General features: G+C 40.1%; 2 protein-coding genes across 6 annotated transcripts in view; both read right to left on the bottom strand.

The window, feature by feature from the left end:
• The window catches only part of MAP3K3 (mitogen-activated protein kinase kinase kinase 3), a 126,750-nt gene extending 123,270 nt beyond the window's left edge, over window positions 1-3,480 (bottom strand). The window contains exon 1 of the mRNA XM_007482552.3: window positions 2,947-3,480. Coding sequence (XP_007482614.1) covers window positions 2,947-2,950 — 4 coding nt within the window. The 5' untranslated portion in view covers window positions 2,951-3,480. The remainder of the gene's footprint in view (window positions 1-2,946) is intronic.
• An 803-nt stretch (window positions 3,481-4,283) lies between these two features.
• On the bottom strand, window positions 4,284-19,532 carry LOC100025908 (translational activator of cytochrome c oxidase 1). 5 transcript variants are annotated; one of them, XM_056817059.1, is made up of 5 exons: window positions 18,785-19,128; window positions 14,883-14,989; window positions 14,619-14,746; window positions 14,156-14,294; window positions 4,284-4,628 (listed from the first exon to the last, which is right to left on the bottom strand). In XM_056817059.1, the coding sequence occupies exons 1-5, from the start codon at window positions 19,050-19,052 to the stop codon at window positions 4,566-4,568; spliced, it is 705 nt and encodes a 234-aa protein (XP_056673037.1). In that variant the 5' UTR covers window positions 19,053-19,128; the 3' UTR covers window positions 4,284-4,565. The 5 variants fall into 5 exon arrangements, with proteins under 5 accessions (XP_056673037.1, XP_056673036.1, XP_007482613.2 ...); XM_056817058.1 differs by having other exon boundaries at window positions 14,156-14,333; window positions 18,785-19,124; XM_007482551.3 differs by lacking the exon at window positions 4,284-4,628 and adding an exon at window positions 12,828-13,399 and having other exon boundaries at window positions 14,156-14,333; window positions 18,785-19,532.
• Window positions 19,533-19,734: the final 202 nt, after the last annotated feature.

The following is a 19,734-nucleotide window of genomic DNA, read 5'->3' as shown; positions in this document are numbered from 1 at the left end:
AAAATTAGAAGAAACTTTTGAGTATAGCCAAGGAAAGAACTATACAATTCCAGACTTTTAGAATCATAATATATCAAAGTCAGAGGAAGTATTTTCCAATGCCTGAATTAACATTGGAGTTTCTACTGTCAATGCTGGGGTTACAAAAGACAAAAAACAGTCCCAGTTCTTTTTTTTTTTTTAAATAAACCCTTACCTTTCATTTTGGAATCAATACTGTGTATTGGTTCCAAGGCAGAAGAGTAGTAAGGGCTAGGCAATGTAGGTCAAGTGATTTGCCCAGGGTCACATACCTGGGAAGTGTCTGAGGCCAGATTTAAACCTAGGACCTCCTGTCTCTAGGCCTGGCTCTCAATCTACTGAGCTACCTCGCTGCCCCCTCCAGTCCCAGTTCTTAAGGAACTTAATATACTGTCAGGAGAGATATGTACATAAATAAATATAAGGAAAAATACAAAATAAATATGAGATAGTTTAGGATAGGAGGAAGGGAAGGACAGAAACAGGAAAGTAGAAGTGCTTGAGTTTAGTGTTAAAGGAAGTAAGAAATTCTATGAGGGAACAGGTAAGGAGGGAGTGCATTCCAAGCCTGGAGGGCAGCCACTGCAAAGGCTTGGAAACAGGAGATAAATGCCAAGTGTGAAAAACTGAGAAAGCTTAACTGAAGGATTGTTGTAAGGGGAACAATGTATAATGTAATGAGAAGTAACTGGGGAAAAGTTATGATGTTCTTTAGAAACAGAGGAGAGGTGATGAGCATCTGACTTAAAGTGGTGGCCATAAGAATAGAAAGAAGGGTTTGGATTTGAGAAATGTTGTAGAGGAAGATTTGGTAGCTGACTGGATATGAAGCAGGTAGGTGACACAGAAAATAGAGGTATGGGCCTATATAGTCCAGAAAACTTGAGTTCAGATCTAGCCTCAGGTACTAGCTTTGTGACCTTGGGCAAGTCATTTAACCTGTTTGCCTCAATTTCTTCAACTGTAAAATGATTATAACAGCATGTACCTCCCAAGCTTGTTGTGAGGATCAAATGAGATGATACTTATAAAGAGCTTAGCATATTAATATAGAACATAGTAGGTTAATACTACAGTATTATACAGTAACAATCATAACAACTAGCAGCCTACTATGTGCTAGGCACCACACTATATAAAGATTTGCTATTATTATTATATGTTGGATGAGAATGAGGAATCATTGATAATGCCAGGGTTACAAACCTGGAATACTAGAATAATAGTACTGCAATTAACAGAAATAAAGAAATTCTAAAGAGGAATGGGTTTAGGAGGAGTGGAGAAAAATAAGTTAGTTGTTCTGTTTTGTACACATTGAATCTAATGTCTGTGGGATATCTAGTTTGAAATGTACAATAGGCAATTGGTAATGCTGGTATGAAACAGAGCAGAGACTGGGGCTGGATATACAGATCTGGGTGTCATCTGCAAAGATGATAATCAAATTAGGAACTTGCAAGAGCTGACAGTAGTGAATAAAACCTGACTTACCTTCATCATGGGCTAACTAAAGTCCTCAAACTTCCTTTGACCCTTTCATATAGATTTTCATCTTTCATTAGACTATGCATCAAAATAACACAGTATTATAAAATAAAGTACATTTTAAAAAGTTATTAGTACTGCAATGTATTTCAAGCAATTTAAGTTCATATAACTCAAACTACTTTTATTTAGTGCCTACCAAGCATAAGACTGTGGTAGGACTTGCAGAGACACAAAGAGAAAAAAAATCCAACAAATCAACCCCTAAACAATTCCTGCCCTCAAAGATTTTACATTCCACTGGTTTTGAGAAGGAATATGAAACATTACTGTAAGGCTTAAGACTATGTGTAAAACATATTGGAAATACTTCCTGGAATAAAACTTTGTAGCAGAATTTGTAGACAAAAAGATTTGGAGAAATCCTCCCTTTGTAAGGTGAATATGAATTACTATCCAAAATGTTATAGTAGTAATAGCTAGAATTTAAACAGATGCTTTATATATAGCTCTATGTAAATAATAGCGTTTTATATATGACTACATACAACTATATATAAAATGCTGCAACCTGTTAAGAAGTGCCATACAATTTATAAGTGAAATCCCCTGACCATTAAAGATTTTCTAACTTTAACTACTGGGGAGGAGGGGTAAGGAATGTGTTTTCAATGCCTCCTTAAACGGTACTTTTCTGCAACTCTAATTAGTTTGAAAATATTGCTTCCTCAAGCATCTCTGGAATGTAACTTTCCTTAAATCACTTATCTTACTTTTTTTTTTTAAGTAGTGAACTCATTAGAAGTAAGGGTTTTTGCAATAAAAACTTGAAACTGAATCCATTTCAAATACACTGTAACATGCGAGAGGTGCCTCGGTCAGTCCCTCTTCCTCCCTCCCTCCCTCTGTCCCTCTCTTCCTCCCAGGCTGCCTCCTGCACTAGGGACCATAGAGCAAGATCAAGCCCCGGGAACAAGCCAGCCCGAGCGAGCCAAGGGAAGGAAATGACACAGGCGGGGCGGGCGGGGAGAGGCACAAACCAAGGAAAAGACACCGCAGCAGTTGGGCCTGCATTGGGGCCAGGCGGAGTCCGTTCTTTTCTCCCCCCCCAGCTCCGGGGTTCCCCCCACCGCCCAGCTCGCCCCGAAGGCGCCGGGAACCCCGGCTTCCCCCTTTTCCACACCCCGCTGTGGGAGCCCCTTTCCTGAAAGCTTCCCGCCGAACAGCCCCGGAAGGAGCTGCCGCCGGGGGCGCCAAGGAGGCTCTTCCGTGGGGCCGGGGTAGGGGCTTCCCCTCCCGGGACGAGCGGGCGGAGCTGGGGGGCCCCCGCCCCGGGAGGCTGCAACGGGCGGGTCGCGGAACCCCGGGCCCGGCCCCCCGGGATCCAGCTCTGGACGTGCGGTGGGGCGGGGCAGGGCCAGGGCGACGGACACTCACCCATGGTGGCGGAGGCGGCGGCCGCCGCCGCAGGGTCGTCTCCTTGGCTCCGGAGTGTCACCTCCGCAGCTGGGGCTGCATGCCGAGGGCTGCGGGCCTGGTTCCGGGCAGGGGGTGCGGGCGGCGCTCAAGGCCCCCGCCACATCCCCCGGCTCCGGCTCCGGCTCCGGCCGGGCGCTGGGGCATGGGCGGGTTGGCCCGCTACATCCCAGATCGGACCCCGTCCAGCCTAGCCCGTTCCGTCAGCAAGTCAGTCGAGTCTCTCTCCTCAGTCCGTCCGTCCGGTTGCAGTTCTCCACCTCAGGAACGCTCCGAAAAAACAAACCGCTGGTCGCGCAGATCGCCCCGCTGTCTGTCAATCACTTGCCAGTCAGCCAACCTCAGGCTTCCGCTTGGCTATTGTACCCACCCCCATCACCCCGATAGCCAATCGAGGAGCACGAGTCCTTCCCCTCCCCTCTCTTCCCTTCCCTACCCAGTGCCTATATTCTCCACCGAGAGCTAATCCTCAACCCTACACTACGAGTTCAATCCCTCCTACTCTCGGTTTGCCAATCGCAGAAGAGGAAGTTCCAGGATAAACCCACCTCTCGCCTGTCAATCTCAGCACAGCGCTTGTATTCCTCTGCCTGGAGCCAATCTCAGAGAGGGGTCTGACGTCCGCCCCAACTCTCTACCTATCTGTAGAACGGTCGCCTGTTCCAATCACTGACTGGATCTCTGAGGCTCCGCCCACATTCCCGCCGCCTGTCACTCAGGAGAGATCCCGTTGGCTTTGGCTGGTGCCACTGTCCCTTGACTCTTTACGGTGTTGGGTTTAGTTCCAGCGTGTTTTGGGGGAAGTAGTTGCAAGGGGCAGTCTTTTATTTCCAGCGTCCAGGGTCCTCCAATACTTTCTTCGGAGGTTCCTGTTTTTTCTGAGGGCGGTGCCCCTCCTCCCCTCTCCCCTGCTCCGGAGCGCACGCGGGCTGCGTAACTAACGGGGGCGGGTCCCGCTTCCCCAATCTCTGGTTCCTTTGGTGCCACCTCTGCAAGTGGACCTATTTCCCTGCCGGGGTTCTGCTAAAGCCTAGCTGGCCACACTTTCCCCTAAACTTCCAAACTCGTACCTTCCCGGAGCTCACTCATCTTCCTGGAATACTGACCTCTTCCTCCTGCCGTCTACTCTACCCACTCCCGCCTTTCCTCATCTCACCCCTCCTTGTGCTGGGACCTGAGGACACCACTGGTTAAAAAGACCCTCGGAAATCTGAGGATTTCATCTCACATAGTCCCTCTGCTGGCTATTCCTGTCCCAACATCTGGAGGCAGAATAATCACCAGTGAATACCATTCCCTTAAAAAAAAAAGTTTTAAGTAATTTATTTTTACATCACCAGTATTTCTCCCTTCCCAGAGAATCATTCCATACAACAAAATAGTATCTTTAAAACGAAGAGAAAAAAATCAGCACAATTACCAGTATATCAAAAAAGTCCAGCACTGTACAACACTTGTGAGTCTTCCATCTCTGCAAAGGGGCGAGTATCCTCCCATATCTCTTCTTTATGAGCCCCACTTTAGGACCATAATTTTCAAGTTGCTGAAGAATCTGCAGTCGTCCTCTATCATTTTACATGTCAGTTCCAAATCTCAAAGAGAGCCTGAGAGCCCCTTTGGCTCAATTCCCTCGATTTCTTCGCCTAGAAAAGATAAATCAAAATAACTTGCCCAATGTCACAAGTCACAGCTGGGATGAGACTATAGAGGTCCTGATTCCCAATATATCACTATTCTATGTTGCCTTTAACATCTTGAACTCTGTCAAACCCATGACTTCTCTCACCTGTTGATTCTTCCTTCGAAACAATTGTCAGGTCCATGTTATTTCCTCCTTCACATACCCACATTTTCGTTGTTTCTCTTCCGTGCTTAAAACACACTCAACCTTTTGATGACTAACCTCTAAGGAAAAGAATATTGGGGAAATCTCTTGTGATGTAAAAAAAAAATCAACAAAACCTTTTTTTTTTTAAAACCCTTACCTTCCGTCTTGGAGCCAATACACTGTGTATTGGCTCCAAGGCAGAAGAGTGGTAAGGGCTAGGCAATGGGGGTCAGGTGACTTGTCCGGGATCACACAGCTAGGAAGTGGCTGAAGTCAGATTTGAAACTAGGACCTCCCGTCTCTAGGACTGGTTCTCAATCCACTGTGCTACCCAGCTGCCCCCAATAAAACCTATTTTTTGAGGGGGAGAGAAAATGCTGTTCACCTTGATTATTCATTCTCCTGATGCTGAGTGAGATCTGGTCCTTTTCTTTTCTTTTAATTTTAATAACAAATTTCCACATAAGTTTTCAAAAGTCATATGGATCCATATTGTTTTCCTCCCTTCTTCACTCCCCCTGCCCAGGGCTGACAATTCAATCTGGGTTATACCTATACTAACATGCAAAACATATTTCCATATTATTCAATTTTATAAGCAAATAATCTGATAAAATCAAAACCCTAAAACACATACTCAAATGAATAAGTGATAAAGCATATGTTTTCATCTGCATTTCATCTCCAACAGTTCTTTCTTTGGAGGTAGATAGATTTCCTTTTTACAAGTCCTCAGAATTGTCCTGGATCATGCTATTAGTAGCAAAGTCTATCACTGATCATTTCACAATATTGCTGTTACTGTATACAATGTTTTCCTGGTTTTGCTTATTTCATTCTGCATGAGTTCAGGTCTTTCCAGTTCTTTCTGAAATTATCCTTTTCATCATTTTTTATAGCACAATAGTATTCCATCACCATCATAAACCACAATTTGTTCAGTCTGGCCCTTTTCTTATATTGGTTTGACCTGTATATGATGAAAGATTATTTATTTCCTGTGTTATATGATGACAGTACCAAAAACAAATTGAAAAATGATTACTATATAACATGAAAGTTTCTACATTCGTTTGTGCCAGTCTATGTTAGAGTTTTCCTTTTGTCTTTTGTATTCCTATCTTTCATCTACCTTTCTATTTCCCCTTTCCTTAGTTCCTACAGAATTTAAGTATATTCATTTTACATTTTGAGTTTTATACATTTTACATTTGAGAAATTTTACATTTAGATGTAAGTGAAATATTTATATTTCTTGCTTTTTTTACTTCAATTTTTTTTCTTTTCATAGATAGGGATGAGATGCCATAAAAAAATGGTTACCTTTTCTCTTGCCTATAAAATCAAATTGAAACTGCTTGATTTGGTATTCAAAGCCTTCTACTGGCTAATCTCTTCTTGTCTATTGAGTGGGAGAATTTCCTTATTATACTGAACATTTGCCTTTGTTCAAGTTATTCATCTTCCTCTAAGGGATTTCCCCTTCTTTCTCCACTAGTCCAAATCATATGCTTCTTTCTGAGTTTAGAAAGAAAATTAACTTAAAATGACAAAGAGCACAGAGAGTGAGAAGAAAATTTAAGAGATCTTTTAATCCAACCTCTTCCATGAAGCTTTCTTTGATTATCCCTGTCCAGATAGCCCTACTTTAAAGAGTTTTGGTTGAATTTTTTATCTGTATGGCACAAATTAGCACTTTGTGACAGGTTGCATACCTATATTTAATTGTTGTATTAGCATTAAAATGTGCCAATCAACTGAGCTCCTCCACATACACTTCTCCAACTTCATCTCTCTTTATCTCTCAACATGTCCTTTATAGTCTTCTCTATTGTCTTCCACATAAATCTTACTTTAACTTAAAGTGAAATCTTATATAAATTCTTATTGCTCCCACCACTAGACACAGAATTATCTCACTCCATTCAAAAGCTCCTTTAAGAGACTTTACAAAAAACTTGATTCATTAGTTATTACTAGGAACACTTTATTCTATTTACACTCATAATTTTTGTAATGTAAATATCATGTTATATTGCTCACAGGACCTATATAAATGCTGTATAATTCTCATAAAAAAATGACTCTTCAAATTTACATATTACTTTATGAATTACAAAATGCTTTCCTCACAACACCCAAATGAGTTACTATGAATTACTTCATCCTACTACCTCAAAGGCTCCACTACAACATGCTAATAAGTGGTCACCAAATCTTTTGTTTGAAGACCTACAATAGGGAGGAACCCAATCACCTCCCCAGGTAGCCCATTACATTTTGGGGCAGCTTTAATTGCTAGGACCTTTTTATTTTTTCTGGTTTTTTAAAAAATTATTTTATTTTAATAACAAATTTCTATATAAGTTTTCTGAAGTTATATGATCCAGATTGTTGCTCTCCCTTCTTCCCTGCCTGCTCCCTGAACTGGCAAGTGATTCAATCTGAATTATGCACATATCACACAAAACATATTTCCATATTATTCATTTTATAAGTGAATAATCTTATACAACCAACCCCCCAAAACATATGCCCAAATATTCAAGTGATAAATCATGTTTTCATCAGCATTTCTTTCTCTGGAGTTGGACAACATTCTTTTTCATAAGTCCCTCAGAAATGTTCTGGATCATTGTATTGCTATTAGTAGCTAAGTCTATCACATTCCATCATTCCACAATATTGCTGGTACTGTATACAATGTTTTTTTCCCTCCAGGTTCTGCTGATTTCACTCTGAATCAGTTCATGTTGATCTTTCCAGCTCTTTCTGAAATCATTCTGTTCATCATTCCTTATAGCACAATAGTATTCCATCACTATCATATACCACAATTTGTTCAGTCATTCTCCAATTGAGGGGTATCCCTTTAGTTTTCAATTCTTTGTCCCCACAAAAAAGGGCAGCTATAAAGGTTTTTGTACAAACTGGTCCTTTCCTAGGACTTTTTAACAGCATGAAGTCTCTTAGAAATTTCCAACTATCCTAAGGACAAAGAATAAGTCTTATTAATGTTCCACATACCAATTCTTTCAGTATTTAAAAATACTTTTCCTGCCCCCCATCTTTACCCTTAATCTTTTTCTAAAGAGAATAAAAACAATCCATTTCATTTGTAGATACATATATCTAGAAGGTTTCCCTAACATCAAGTCTATGTTTTACTTCAGTCAATCCTTGAATGGTATGAATTCAATGCCCTTCACCATTTTGGTTGCCCTCCTTTGGTTGCTTTCCAGCCACTTAATGTCCTTTTCAAATTATGGTATCTAGAAGAAACAGTGTTCTGATTTTAGAAAAAGTATGGAGGGTCTATCACCTCCTCTGTCTTAGAATACTATGCAACTCTCAATGTAGCCCAAGTTTAATTGGCATTTTTAGCTGCCATATCAAACTGTTGTCATATTGGCCTTTTAGACTACTAAGACTCAGATCTTTTCAAACTACTGTCTAACCACATTTCTTCCAATTTTTTAAAGATAAGTACAATCCCTATTGAATTTAATCTATCAGATTCAGTGTAATGTTCCAGCCCATCAAGTTTTGGGGGTTTTTTTTGGCTCCTGTTATCAAATATTAGCTATGCTTTGTGTCATTTGCAAATTTGATAAGCATGCCACGTAGGACTTTATACAAGTCTTTGATAAAAATCTTTAGGAGTACAAATTCAGACACAGATCCCTGTACTTTTTTTTGCTTTGTTTTTTAACATTTTATAGATGAGAAATGAAGCCTAAAGAGGTACAGTGAATTTGCCCAAAGTCATACAGCTAGCAAGTATTAGTGTCAGATTTTGAATCCAGGTCCTCACTCCAAATCTAGGGTTCCCATGTAATAGCCCCAAGCTGCCTCTCAAAATGATAGATGATACAAACAGTAATGAAAATTTCCACATGCTTTATATCCGTTTTCTTATTTTCTCTTATGAGGTTCCTAGTATAATTATCTACCCTCTTCACAAGCTCTCTACCTCCACTTATGGTCAGTGTTCATTTATCATCTAATTGCCTGGTGCTATGAACAGAAGTGTCTTTTTTAAAAAACATGAAAATAAAGAGGGCAGCTAGGTGGCTCAGTGGCTTCATTGCCAGGCCCAGAGACAGGCAGTCCTGGGTTCAAATAGGTCTCAGACACTTCCTAGCTGTGTGACCCTGGACAAGTCACTAGACCCCCATTGCCTAGCCCTTATCACTCTTCTGCTTAAACTTTTTAAAGGCCTATGCCAATTAGTCAGTAATCAAGAGCCAATAGATGCCAGACATTGTGCTAAAGGCAAATGATACAAATGAGAAAAACAAAGGCAATCTTTGCCATCAGTCTAATGGAATGAGAAAGGAGAGGCAAAAAGTTAGTTGGGCAGAAGGGTGAATAGGAAACCTAGATGGAAAGGGAGGCCTTGGAAAGAGTTCACTGCTCTGCCTTCCAATCCTTCAGTTGGAGGAGAGAGGCAACTGAATGCTGAGAAGGTATAAAATATCAAAGAGGATTCAATCACTTGTGACAATGAGATTCCAGGTGAGAAACTTATTCTGGAGAAGGCATGATTCATTATTTATTTTATGATTCATTATTTACTTTATGACTCATTTATGATTCTTCACTCTAAAAGGATTCTCCAAAGTTCCTTTACATATTAAATAAGATCCCTTCATACATTTTAGATGAACACATTTTTTCCAACTTCAATTTTCATACAACTTTTTCAGAACACAATTACATAAATAAAGGCTCATGTGAATAGTGTTTATTCTGTTTGGTCATTTTCAGGCATGTCAGACTTTTCATAACCCCTTTAGAGATTTTCTTGGCAAAGATCCTGGAGTGTTTGCCATTTCCTTTTTCCAGCTCATTTTCCAGATGATGAAATTGAGGAAAATAGGGTTAAGCAACTTGTCCAAGGTCACACAGTTAATAAGTATCTGAGATCAGCTTTCAGATCAGGTTCTCCTGACTCCCTAATCAGGACTCTATCCACTGAACCTCCTAGCTTCTCTGAACAATACTTGGAATCACAGCTCAAGAGCTGTAAGGAGTCCTAAACTTCCTCATTTTCTGGATGAGGAGACAGATCCAGAAAGATGAAATAACTTGACCAAGGTCATACAAGGAGAAATGAGATATAGATCCAAGTCTTTTTGCTTTAAATCTAGCATCCTTTTCAATCTAGTAGATTGTTTATTCTATTTTAAACTACTCTGAGGATATTTTCATTAATAGAGTCAGTATTATATAATAATAGCTACACTACTTATTTTATTACCTATACTGTCGAAATCAAGTCTAACCCAATAAGCATTTATTAAGGTCAGAAAGTCATTTATTAAAGACTGTGCAAGGCACAATGCTAGGTGACAGGGATAAAAAAATAAAAATGAAGAGTAATCTCTGATCTCAAGGAGTTTACATTGTAATGGTGGAAAAGATAGAAAAACAACATGTAAATGGATAAGCAAGTACATCATAATTTTAGGAAGCACTAGAAATCAGGATAAAGAAGTACTGTGGATAGTATATGAGTATGAACTTGGAATCAGTGTCCTGGGTTCAAATTTCACCTCAGGTACTTACTGACTGGTATAACCCTGAGCAAGTCACTTAATTTCTCCGAGTCTTAGTTTCCCAACAGGAAACGGGCCAGTTTGTCTGGAATGTGAAGAAAAAGTAGAGTACTTTACAATATTCAGGAAAATATAGGAGTCCAACTGTAAAGGGAATGAAAACTCAGGTATTTATATTTATTCTAGAGGTATAGGGAGTCATTGAAGGTTCTTCAGCAAAAGAGGGAGACTTGGTTATAGGATTCCTGATTGAGAACTAGAAGGGGCCTTGTAAGTCCATCTAGTCTTATCTCCCTCATTTTATAGATGAACCCCCGAAAGGTCACACAAGTTGTGACAGAGGCAAGAACTGAACTCAAGTCCTCAGATCCCAAAGCCAGTGTTTTTTCTGCTATACCTCACTACTTCTTTAGAATTGTGCTTTAGGAAGATGGTTTTGAAAACTTGGGAATATGGATTTGAGAGAAGAGACGCTGAAAGCCAGAGGTCAGAGTAAGCTATTTATTGTAGGCAAGAGCTCCTGAGGCCCTGAACTAGGTGTTGGCCATGTGAGTGGAAAGAACGGCGTGACAAGAAGAGTTTGGAGATAGAACAGAGAAGGCTTGGTGATTGATTGGAGACTGGAGTCAGAGAGAAGCTAGAGTCAAGGATGACTGAAGTTTCAATTGGATGGATGGAGATGGGCTACTGAATTACATATTAGACATCTTTAATCCGTCAACAAGCTATGTGCTAAGCACTTGGGAAACAAAGGGAAAAAACAAACAGTTCACTAGGGAGAAAACATGCACACATTTAACCAAGTATATAATATGTGCGAAATAAACACAAAGTAATATCAAGGTAGGGCACTAGAAACCTGGGATGGAAAGGAAATAGGAAGTCAGAAATAGCTTCTTCTTTTTTTTTTTTACTCTTACCTCTTGGCTTAGAATCAATAACTAAGTATTGATTCTAGTAAATTACTTGCCCAGGGTCACACAGCTAGGAAGTGTCTGAGGCCAGATTTGAATCCAGGTCCTGACTCCAGGCCTGGTGCTCTATCCACTGTACTACCTAGCTGCCCCCCAGAAATCTTTGTGTGGGAACTGGTGCTTCAAATGAATTTTGAAGGAAACTAAGGCTTCTCTAGGACAGAGGCAAGGAGAGAGCATATTCCAAGGTGGGAGGACAGTTTTTGTACAAAGGCATAGAGATAGGATATGTATGATCATAAGCAAGAAACAGCAATTTGGTTATGAGTGTCAAAGGAAATAATGTGTAATCCATCCAAAGTAGGCTAAAGTCAAATTGCGAAGAGCTTTAAAAACCAATTGTATTTTAACCAGAAGTAATAAGGGAGTCAGTGAATTTTATTACACAAAGGAGTAACATGGTCGTCTATGGTTTAAGAATATAATTTTGGCAGCTGGGTGGAGGATGAGATGGATAAGATAGACAAAAATGGAAAGAAAAATTAGGAGGCTATTGCAAAAGCCCAAACAAGAAGTGATTAGGACTAAGCTAGGCTGATAAATGTATATAAGTTGAGAGAAGGGGAACGAAGTTATAAAGGCAGAATTGGCCTGGCTTGGGAAACTGAATGGAGATGGGGTGACTGGTGGGGAGGCATGGGGTGAAGGAGAATTAAAAGTCAAGGTAGACTTAGATTTCAAAACCTGGGTAATGTTATAGGATTATGTTATAGGTACCTTCAGCAGTAGGACTAGAAAACAAGAACAAGAACATTAGCAGAATACAACTAGTGCCTAGATCTACTGGGAACAGGGCACTTCCTTCCACACCATGCTGCAATCTCAGAACTTTAATTCAGATCCAATTTGACAATTCCCTTCTGAGGGCCATGCATTCTGCTCTCAGAGTCTTTCTGAAGAAACATGATATTCAAGACCCTAATAAAACCCAAGGGAAGAATTACTTAGGGCCTAGAAATTAATTTTCTGCAAGGTCTATCTCTGGGCCTGGGCAGTGGATTTACTGCTCTCTAGTGGCAGAAGTATGAAGGCAGCCCCATTTGAGGGAAGAAGTTGGGAATGCAAATCAAAGCCATTCTTTTCCTTTGATGAGCTTTCAGGGGGAACAACTCTCCACCTCTTGCTCATTCCCCATAGGTTCAAAGATGGCCTCCTTTCTCTCATATACCTTATCTAATTCCTTAGGCAGAATTTGAGGATGGTGACAATCAACAACTTATGTTTCATATCAGTGGGTTTAGGCTATGTGTTGTGATAGATCAAGGCTTTAATGCCTTCATATTTATATTTAATAACCTCTTTAATGGGGTATCTGTAAGACAAAAGAAAGGCCAGAATGGAGTTGTGGAATGAGTTTTCAAAGAAGGATTTTAGGCCTACTGGGAGAACAAATACACCTAGGCAGGATAAAGTCATATTTTATGAATGGGAGAATGGAGCGGGGGAAAAAAATAGAGTTAATAATCACACACCAACCAATGTAGTTATCAATATAAATTATTTTTGCTGCTATTCATAAAACAGTTGTTATTCCAGGAATTCAGAGTGATTCACTAAGAAGGCATCTAAAGGGTAACCTTCTTAGATCAGAGACTAAGCTCAGGGCAGCAGTTTGATTAGGCAACTATATTCAGTCAGTCAGCAGGGATTTAGACATCAACTCAGTTTTCTTCATTATGCCACAGCATGCCACTGGCATGAAGAAGATTCCAGGGGTCTTCTTTCCCCACAGAGCAGCAAGGCAGGCAATGGTCACACAGCAAGTCAGCTGTGTTGGGAATCTCCACTGTCATTGACTTTGGCTTAACAAACTGATGACCTGTCAAGTCATCCTGCTCCCTTCAGGTCCCAAAGGTGGTTTATGGAAATTCATACTACTGAAGATGGGCAGCTGCCTGAGCCAGACACCAGGACATCTACAGGTGAACCTCATTACTCAATGTTGTCATAGACTCGAATCACATCTTCATAGCTATTAAGTGCTTCGATTAGATGTGCAGCTGCCTCCATGTCCTCATCTGACAACTTTACCTTCATGTTAGGGATGAATTCTAGGACACAGGATAAAGAACACAAGCCCAGGGAATCCAGTTTGGTCCTCACTTCATGTAAGGAAGGGATATCACATATAAACTGGAAAAAGCAATTTGCCAGAAATTAGATTTAGTCCAAACAACAGATTACAACTTGAATCCTAAGCTCATAATGTATACATAACCAGAATACTAAAAGTCATATTTAAAAAAAAAATACAACCTTATATGAGAATTAGGTCAGGTAACTTTCATAGCTACAGCTAAGATACATTTGTAGAAAAGTAATGTAAAAATGTAATAATACAATCTATATACTAGTAATGAATGAAAAATTACGAGGAGCTGGCACAAAGGTCCTTACCAACTCCCATGTTCTGATTTTAATTTGGGTTAGAACTGCAAAAATGTGGAGTTTTTTCCAATATAAAGAAAACTCCCTAACAATTAGAATTGTCTAAAAGTTGAACAAATGTCTTTAAAAGTTGAAACTGATCACTTGTCAAGGACTTTGTAGTGAAAATTTATACTCTGATAGGACAATCTCTGAGGTTTTTTTCCAATTTAGAGTATATGATTCTAGGATCCTCATGAATATTTTAGATCAATTTAGATTTATATCAAAGCATAGAAAAGCAGTTTAGCAAATGATCACTCAGTCTTTTGTTACAAGAATAACAACAGAAAAAAAGGCATACATTGAACTAACTTTCCAGAATCTTTTCTGGTGACCTTTTCAAAAGAAGCAACTTAACATTTCTCCTTCAAACTCACTCTAAGCATATTTTTCTCATCATCATTCTCAGGTTCCTGTACATCTTCAGCTCCAGCCTCAATCGCCAACTCCAGGGCCCGCTCTAGGTTCACAGCCCTCTTCTCTTTGTCTTCGGTGCCAACCATGACCACCCCCTTTCTGTCAAAGGAATACTTGGCCCCATCAGTCATCACCCCTCTGTATGAGAACAAAGAGGGATCCATGGTCACTGCCTTAGGTCACTCAGTATCCATAGAATCCCCTACCAATGATTTCCTTAAACCCACCCTCAACCCTATGCTATATGAGGGCCTCAGGGGATCAAAATAGAAACAATTACAGACTCTGCCTGAAATCACTTAGAACTAGTATCTCCAGAGAAAGTAAACAACCTTTCCAGAAGAGAAGCAGAAATTTGGTTCTGGGCCCCTTTACCTACCACTATTCTCTCCTCTCCACCCACAACCACCTCCTCCCACTCACCCATGCTTGTTCAGGATGTGCTTGATGGCTGCCTGGCACCTGGAACCACTGTCAGAAAGTACCTCAATGAGGAGAGAAGAGCCTCCAGGGCCTCGTCCTTCATAGAGAAGATAGATGTCCTTGTTTTTCTGCAACCAATAATAGCACAACAGTTAGGATTTATTTCTATCCCATCCACTCCATACCATATACCATAGACCATGTAGGGAGCTTTCTTTAGGCATTTGAACCCAGGTGGTGTGAGAAACTGCTGTTGGTCAGCACCTCACTTTTCAGTGCTGCCTCAATAGTAGACTTTGGCATGTTCTTGCTTCGACACAATTTCAGGATGTTGGCCAGATTGCTGTTGAACTCAGGGTTTGGGCCTCCCTCTGTGGAACAAAAAATAGATATAAGTAAGATTATATTTTCTCTCATTCCTGGTCTCTCTCACATCTCAAACCCTATGTAATTAAAATGGAAAAGGGATTTGTTTCACAGTCAGAACATTCATCATTCTGACCCCATTTGGCTTGTAATATTGGCCTTTATCTCCGAATATGGGTTTCCTAGCTTTCCCTTTTTGTATAATAAAAAGTTCCATCTCTGACATGTTAGAGATTCTTCCTTCTCTTAAGGGTTCCAGGATGATGATTGGTGGAACAAAGCGTTTTGTGCTCTTTCCAGAGCTATGCTTTGAATTCTTTAAGTGCAGTAATTGGTCTAGGGGATAAGAATATGAAAGTATTATACTTCCTGATTTATTCAAAGTTAAATAACAAGGAAGATGGATAGAGGATATTAAACATGAAGTCAGGTGTTATGGGGCCATTTGGTCTACATGGATACTAATCAAAGAAGTTATTGGGAAAAGAATGGTGAACCTTTTAGCTGGTTGTAGGAGTAAACGCAAATGACACACAAGATACATACCAATTATCTGGCAGGTACCAGGAGAATGACATTAGATTATTCTTTTAAGTGAGGAATCAGAGCCTCCTGGCCATGCCATCTCACTATTCCAACTCCAAGGTGAATTTGGAACACTGCATCCTATTCCCCTAAAATCTTAGTTGGCTATACTTAGAGGGGATACGTAAGTCATGTGTGGGATTCAGTTTCCCATTTCTAGTGTAGATTCAGAATTGCCGCATAATAATTCATTTTAGAGACATTTGCCACAAAATGAAGAAACTGAAATTGGTAGGAAAAATAACTGATCAAGTTTCCTCACTTTTTTAAAAACCCTTACCTTCTGTCTTGGAATCCATACTCTGTATTGGTTCCAAATAAGAAGAGTGTAAGGGCTAGGCAATGGGGGTTAAGGGATTTGCCCAGGGTCACATAGCTAGAAAGTATCTGAGGCCACATTTGAACCCAGGAATTCCTGTCCCTAGATATGACTTTCAATCCAATAGCTGCCCCCCCTGGAGATTCCTCATTTTAAAATTCCTTGAACTCAAGGGACCCTCAATCTAACTGTTGTAGTAAAGGGCTCTAATTTATTTTTTATTATTATTTTAAAATATATTTTTTCCATTTTTCCATGTTATATTTTCTTTCCCTCTCTCCTCCCAGAGCTGACAAGCAATTTCACTGGGTTATATAAATGTTATCACTTAATACCTATTTCTATATTATTCATTTTTACAATAGAACAATCTTTTGAAACTAAAACCCCAAATCAAACCATATAAACAAGTGATAAGCCATATGTTTTTCTTCTGTGTTTTTATTCCCACACTTCTTTCTCTCAACGTGGATAGCATTCTTTCTCCAAGTTCCTCAGGATTGTTTTAGAATAATTGCATTGCTACTAGTAGCAAAGTCCATTACATTCTATCATTCCACAATGTTTCACTTTCTGTGTATAACATTCTCTTGGTTCTGCTTATTTCACTCTGTATCAGTTCATAGAGGTTCTTCCAATTCATATAGAAATCCTCCAGTTCATCATTCCTTACAGCACAATAGTATTTCATCACCATCATGTACCGCAATTTGTTCAGCCCTTCCCCAATTGAGGGATATCCAGAGGCCCTAATTTAAAAGAACCATTTTCCATGGAAAGCAAAGCTAAAAACTCAGAAGAAGTCAAGAAAGTTAGTTCATGGAATTTAAACAAACCCCTCCTCTAGAAATCACAGAGTACATGGGTATGTTTACATGCTTATGATTGAAAGGGGAGGAAGGTGGAAGTAAGGAATAATACTGAGAGAGACTAAGCTAAAAGGAAGATCCAACTTTTCAGAAAGAAGAAATGAAGAGGGATTTCAAGCTGAAGAAAGATATTATCCCCAACTAAAGTTTTGGGAAGATGAGTGTATGTTTGTTGGTTTAAAAGAAAGATAAGGAATGAAATGAGTTAGAAGTTATAATGATAAAAATGAATACCATATAAAAAATTAGAATAGAGGGGAATGGCTGAATAAATTGTGGTGTATGATGGTGACAGAATACTGTTGTGCTATAAGGAATGATGAACAGGATAATTTCAGAAAGAGCTGGAAAGACTAAGTGAACTGATCCAGAGTGAAATAAGCAGAACCAGGAGAACATTATACACAGTAACTGCAATATTATGATGATCAAATGTAATAGACTTTGCTACTAACAGCAATACAATGATCCAGAACAATTCTGGAGGATTTATAAAAAAGAATTTTATCCACCTCCAGAAAAAGCTGTTGGAGTAGAAATGGAGATGAAAATGTATGATTTATCACTTGTTTATTTGGGTATGTTTTGGGGTTTTTGCTTTATAAGATTATTTACTTACAAAAATGAACAATATGGAAATACATTTTGTGTGGTAATACAATGTATAACCCAGATTGAATTGCTTGCCAGCTCTGGGAGGGAGAAGGGAAGGAGACAATATGGATCATATTCGTTCAGAAAACTTTGTGGAAATTTGTTATTAAAATTTTAAATTTTTTTTAAAAGGTAGAGTTTGACATTATTAATTAATATCATACAGATTATTTTCAAACAATTGATCAATTGACCTGGTTTCCTTTGTATTACAGAGTGTAGAATAATAAACAGAAAAAAGAGGATTTTAATAACGGGAAAAATTAGAATAGAACTACACAGGTATCTTTCATGGCTAGAGCTAGGAGTTCTTAATTTAAAAAAAGGGGAGCCAGTCACAAAACATTTTGATTAATAATTTCAAACACATGAAATTGAAAAACTTGCACTAACAAAATCAATGCAACCAGGATAAGAAAGGAAGTGGCCAAGCAGGAAAAAGAAATCTCTCCATCAAGTATCTTTGATAAGGGTCTAATATCCAAGATGAACAGGGAAGAAATACAAATATTTAAGTTCAAAAAGTTATTCCTCAAGGGATGTGACCAAAAAAAAAAATATGAACAAAGTTCTCAAAAAGAGAATTGTAAGCTCTTAACCATATGAGAATTTGTTCCAAATCACTAATAGTGAGAGAAATGTATATTAAAATAATCCTAGGGTTTTGTCTTATATGCAGCAAGTTAGCAACAATGACAAATGATGAAAATAGTTGCTGTTGGGACAAGCACATTTACTTTGACTGTTCTGGAAAGTAATTTGAATTTATACAAGAAAGTGATTTGTCTCTGTCTTTTGAGTTAGATACCCAATTGTTGGCATATACCCCAAGAGAGTCAAAGACAGAAAGAGAGGTCCTATATACACCATAGAAGAACTTCTTGTAGTAATAAAGTACTGAAAACAAGGTAAATGTCCTTCGACCGGGGAATGGTTAAAAAAATTGTGGCATGTGCATATAATTGAACATAACAACTTTATGGTAAGAAATAAGGAATATAAAGCAGTAGACGTTTTGACTAAAGATATTTAAATATTTTTTAAAAATCCTCGACAGATATAAATCACAAAAGATAATATGGGGGGGGGGGGGTGTATAGCTTGGGTGGGTATGAGGAAGCACTGAGGAAAAGGGACAAATTTTTCCCCGTTCTCCAACGCCGTTTCCCAAAAGAAACCCTTGGGATTCTATAGACTACAGCGTGGCGTCCCTATCGTCCACGCCAATGCCACCTTGTTCCCGCTGAGCTAGGTAGGGGTCCAGGCCAAGAGATTACCTCAAGGAGCAGCAGAGCTCCAGTTTAGTTCAGGTTCAAATTCGATCCGCCTTTCCCCCGCCCTCTCAGCGGCTCTCAGGCTGCTTCCACACTCACCTTTGACAGCAAATCTTATGAGCCGGGAGAGCTTCGTGAAGACCTGGCTCCTGGCTGTGTCCTTGGGGCCCTTGATGTGCTTGACTTTGGACCACTTGTTGTGACCAGCGGGGGATGCCGCAGACAAACGGAGGGCCCGGTCCGAAGAGGCCCCGAATGGCGGCATCGGGAGACCAACCTGCGGTGTCTGCCTGCACCTGGTTGTCTCGACGGCCCTGAGAGGCCTCAGACGGCGGGCCGCGGCCCCCAAGAGCCCCGCCGCCGCCATCGGCCCCGCCCGCCCTGGGAGGAACCCCGGCTCGGGATCTCAAACTTTAACCTGAATCCGTTTCTGAAACTCGTCCGTCCGCTCCCCAGGTGCTGAAAACTTTGGTTCCTAGTATCGAGTGTTCTTCTTTGAACCTAAGGAGGCGCTCTATTTGGAGATCAGGGAGTTTAGGTCTTAACTGTTTGATATGAACCCCTGGCAATCTGGTGAAACCACTGTCTCTTCTCAGAAGAATGCTTTCAAATGCATGAAATAAAATACATACATTACAAAGGAGACCAATTATGTGGAAATGAAGAAATTAAAAATTTTTAACCTCTTACCTTCCGTCTTAGAATCACTACTGAATATTGGTCCTAAGGTAGAAGAGAGGTAAGGGCTAGGCCAGTGATGGCGAACCTTTTAGAGGGACAGGTGATGTCCTCAGGTGCATAGTGAGATGGGGAGGGGAGCATCTTGGCTTGGTGTCCCTCTTGCTCTCTAGTAATGAACTCTGGTGAACTCTGTGCTGGTGCAACAGCAGAATACCCACAGAGAGGGCTCTCAGTGACCCCTCTGGCACACTTTCCATAGGTTCACCACCATGGGGCTAGGCAATGGGGGTTAAGTGACTTGCCCAGGGTCACACAGCTAGAAAGTGTCTGAGGTCATATTTGAACCTAGGACCTCCCATCTCTATGCC

Source organism: Monodelphis domestica, chromosome 2 (assembly GCF_027887165.1).
Source record: "Monodelphis domestica isolate mMonDom1 chromosome 2, mMonDom1.pri, whole genome shotgun sequence".
NCBI lineage: Eukaryota > Metazoa > Chordata > Mammalia > Didelphimorphia > Didelphidae > Monodelphis > Monodelphis domestica.
The sequence above is the reverse complement of the archived record's forward strand: the minus strand, read 5'-3'. Positions and strand labels throughout refer to the sequence as shown.

Excerpts from the sequence above, each read along its gene's own strand:
- LOC100025908 (XM_001376661.4), bottom strand. The coding sequence starts at position 19,052 with ATGGCGGCGGCGGGGCTCTTGGGGGCCGCGGCCCGCCGTCTGAGGCCT. Across the intron at positions 14,747-14,882 it reads AGGCAGCACTGAAAAGTGAG|AAAAACAAGGACATCTATCT; the intron begins GTGCTGACCAAC and ends TATTGGTTGCAG. Across the intron at positions 14,334-14,618 it reads CACATCCTGAACAAGCATGG|AGGGGTGATGACTGATGGGG; the intron begins GTGAGTGGGAGG and ends GTTCTCATACAG.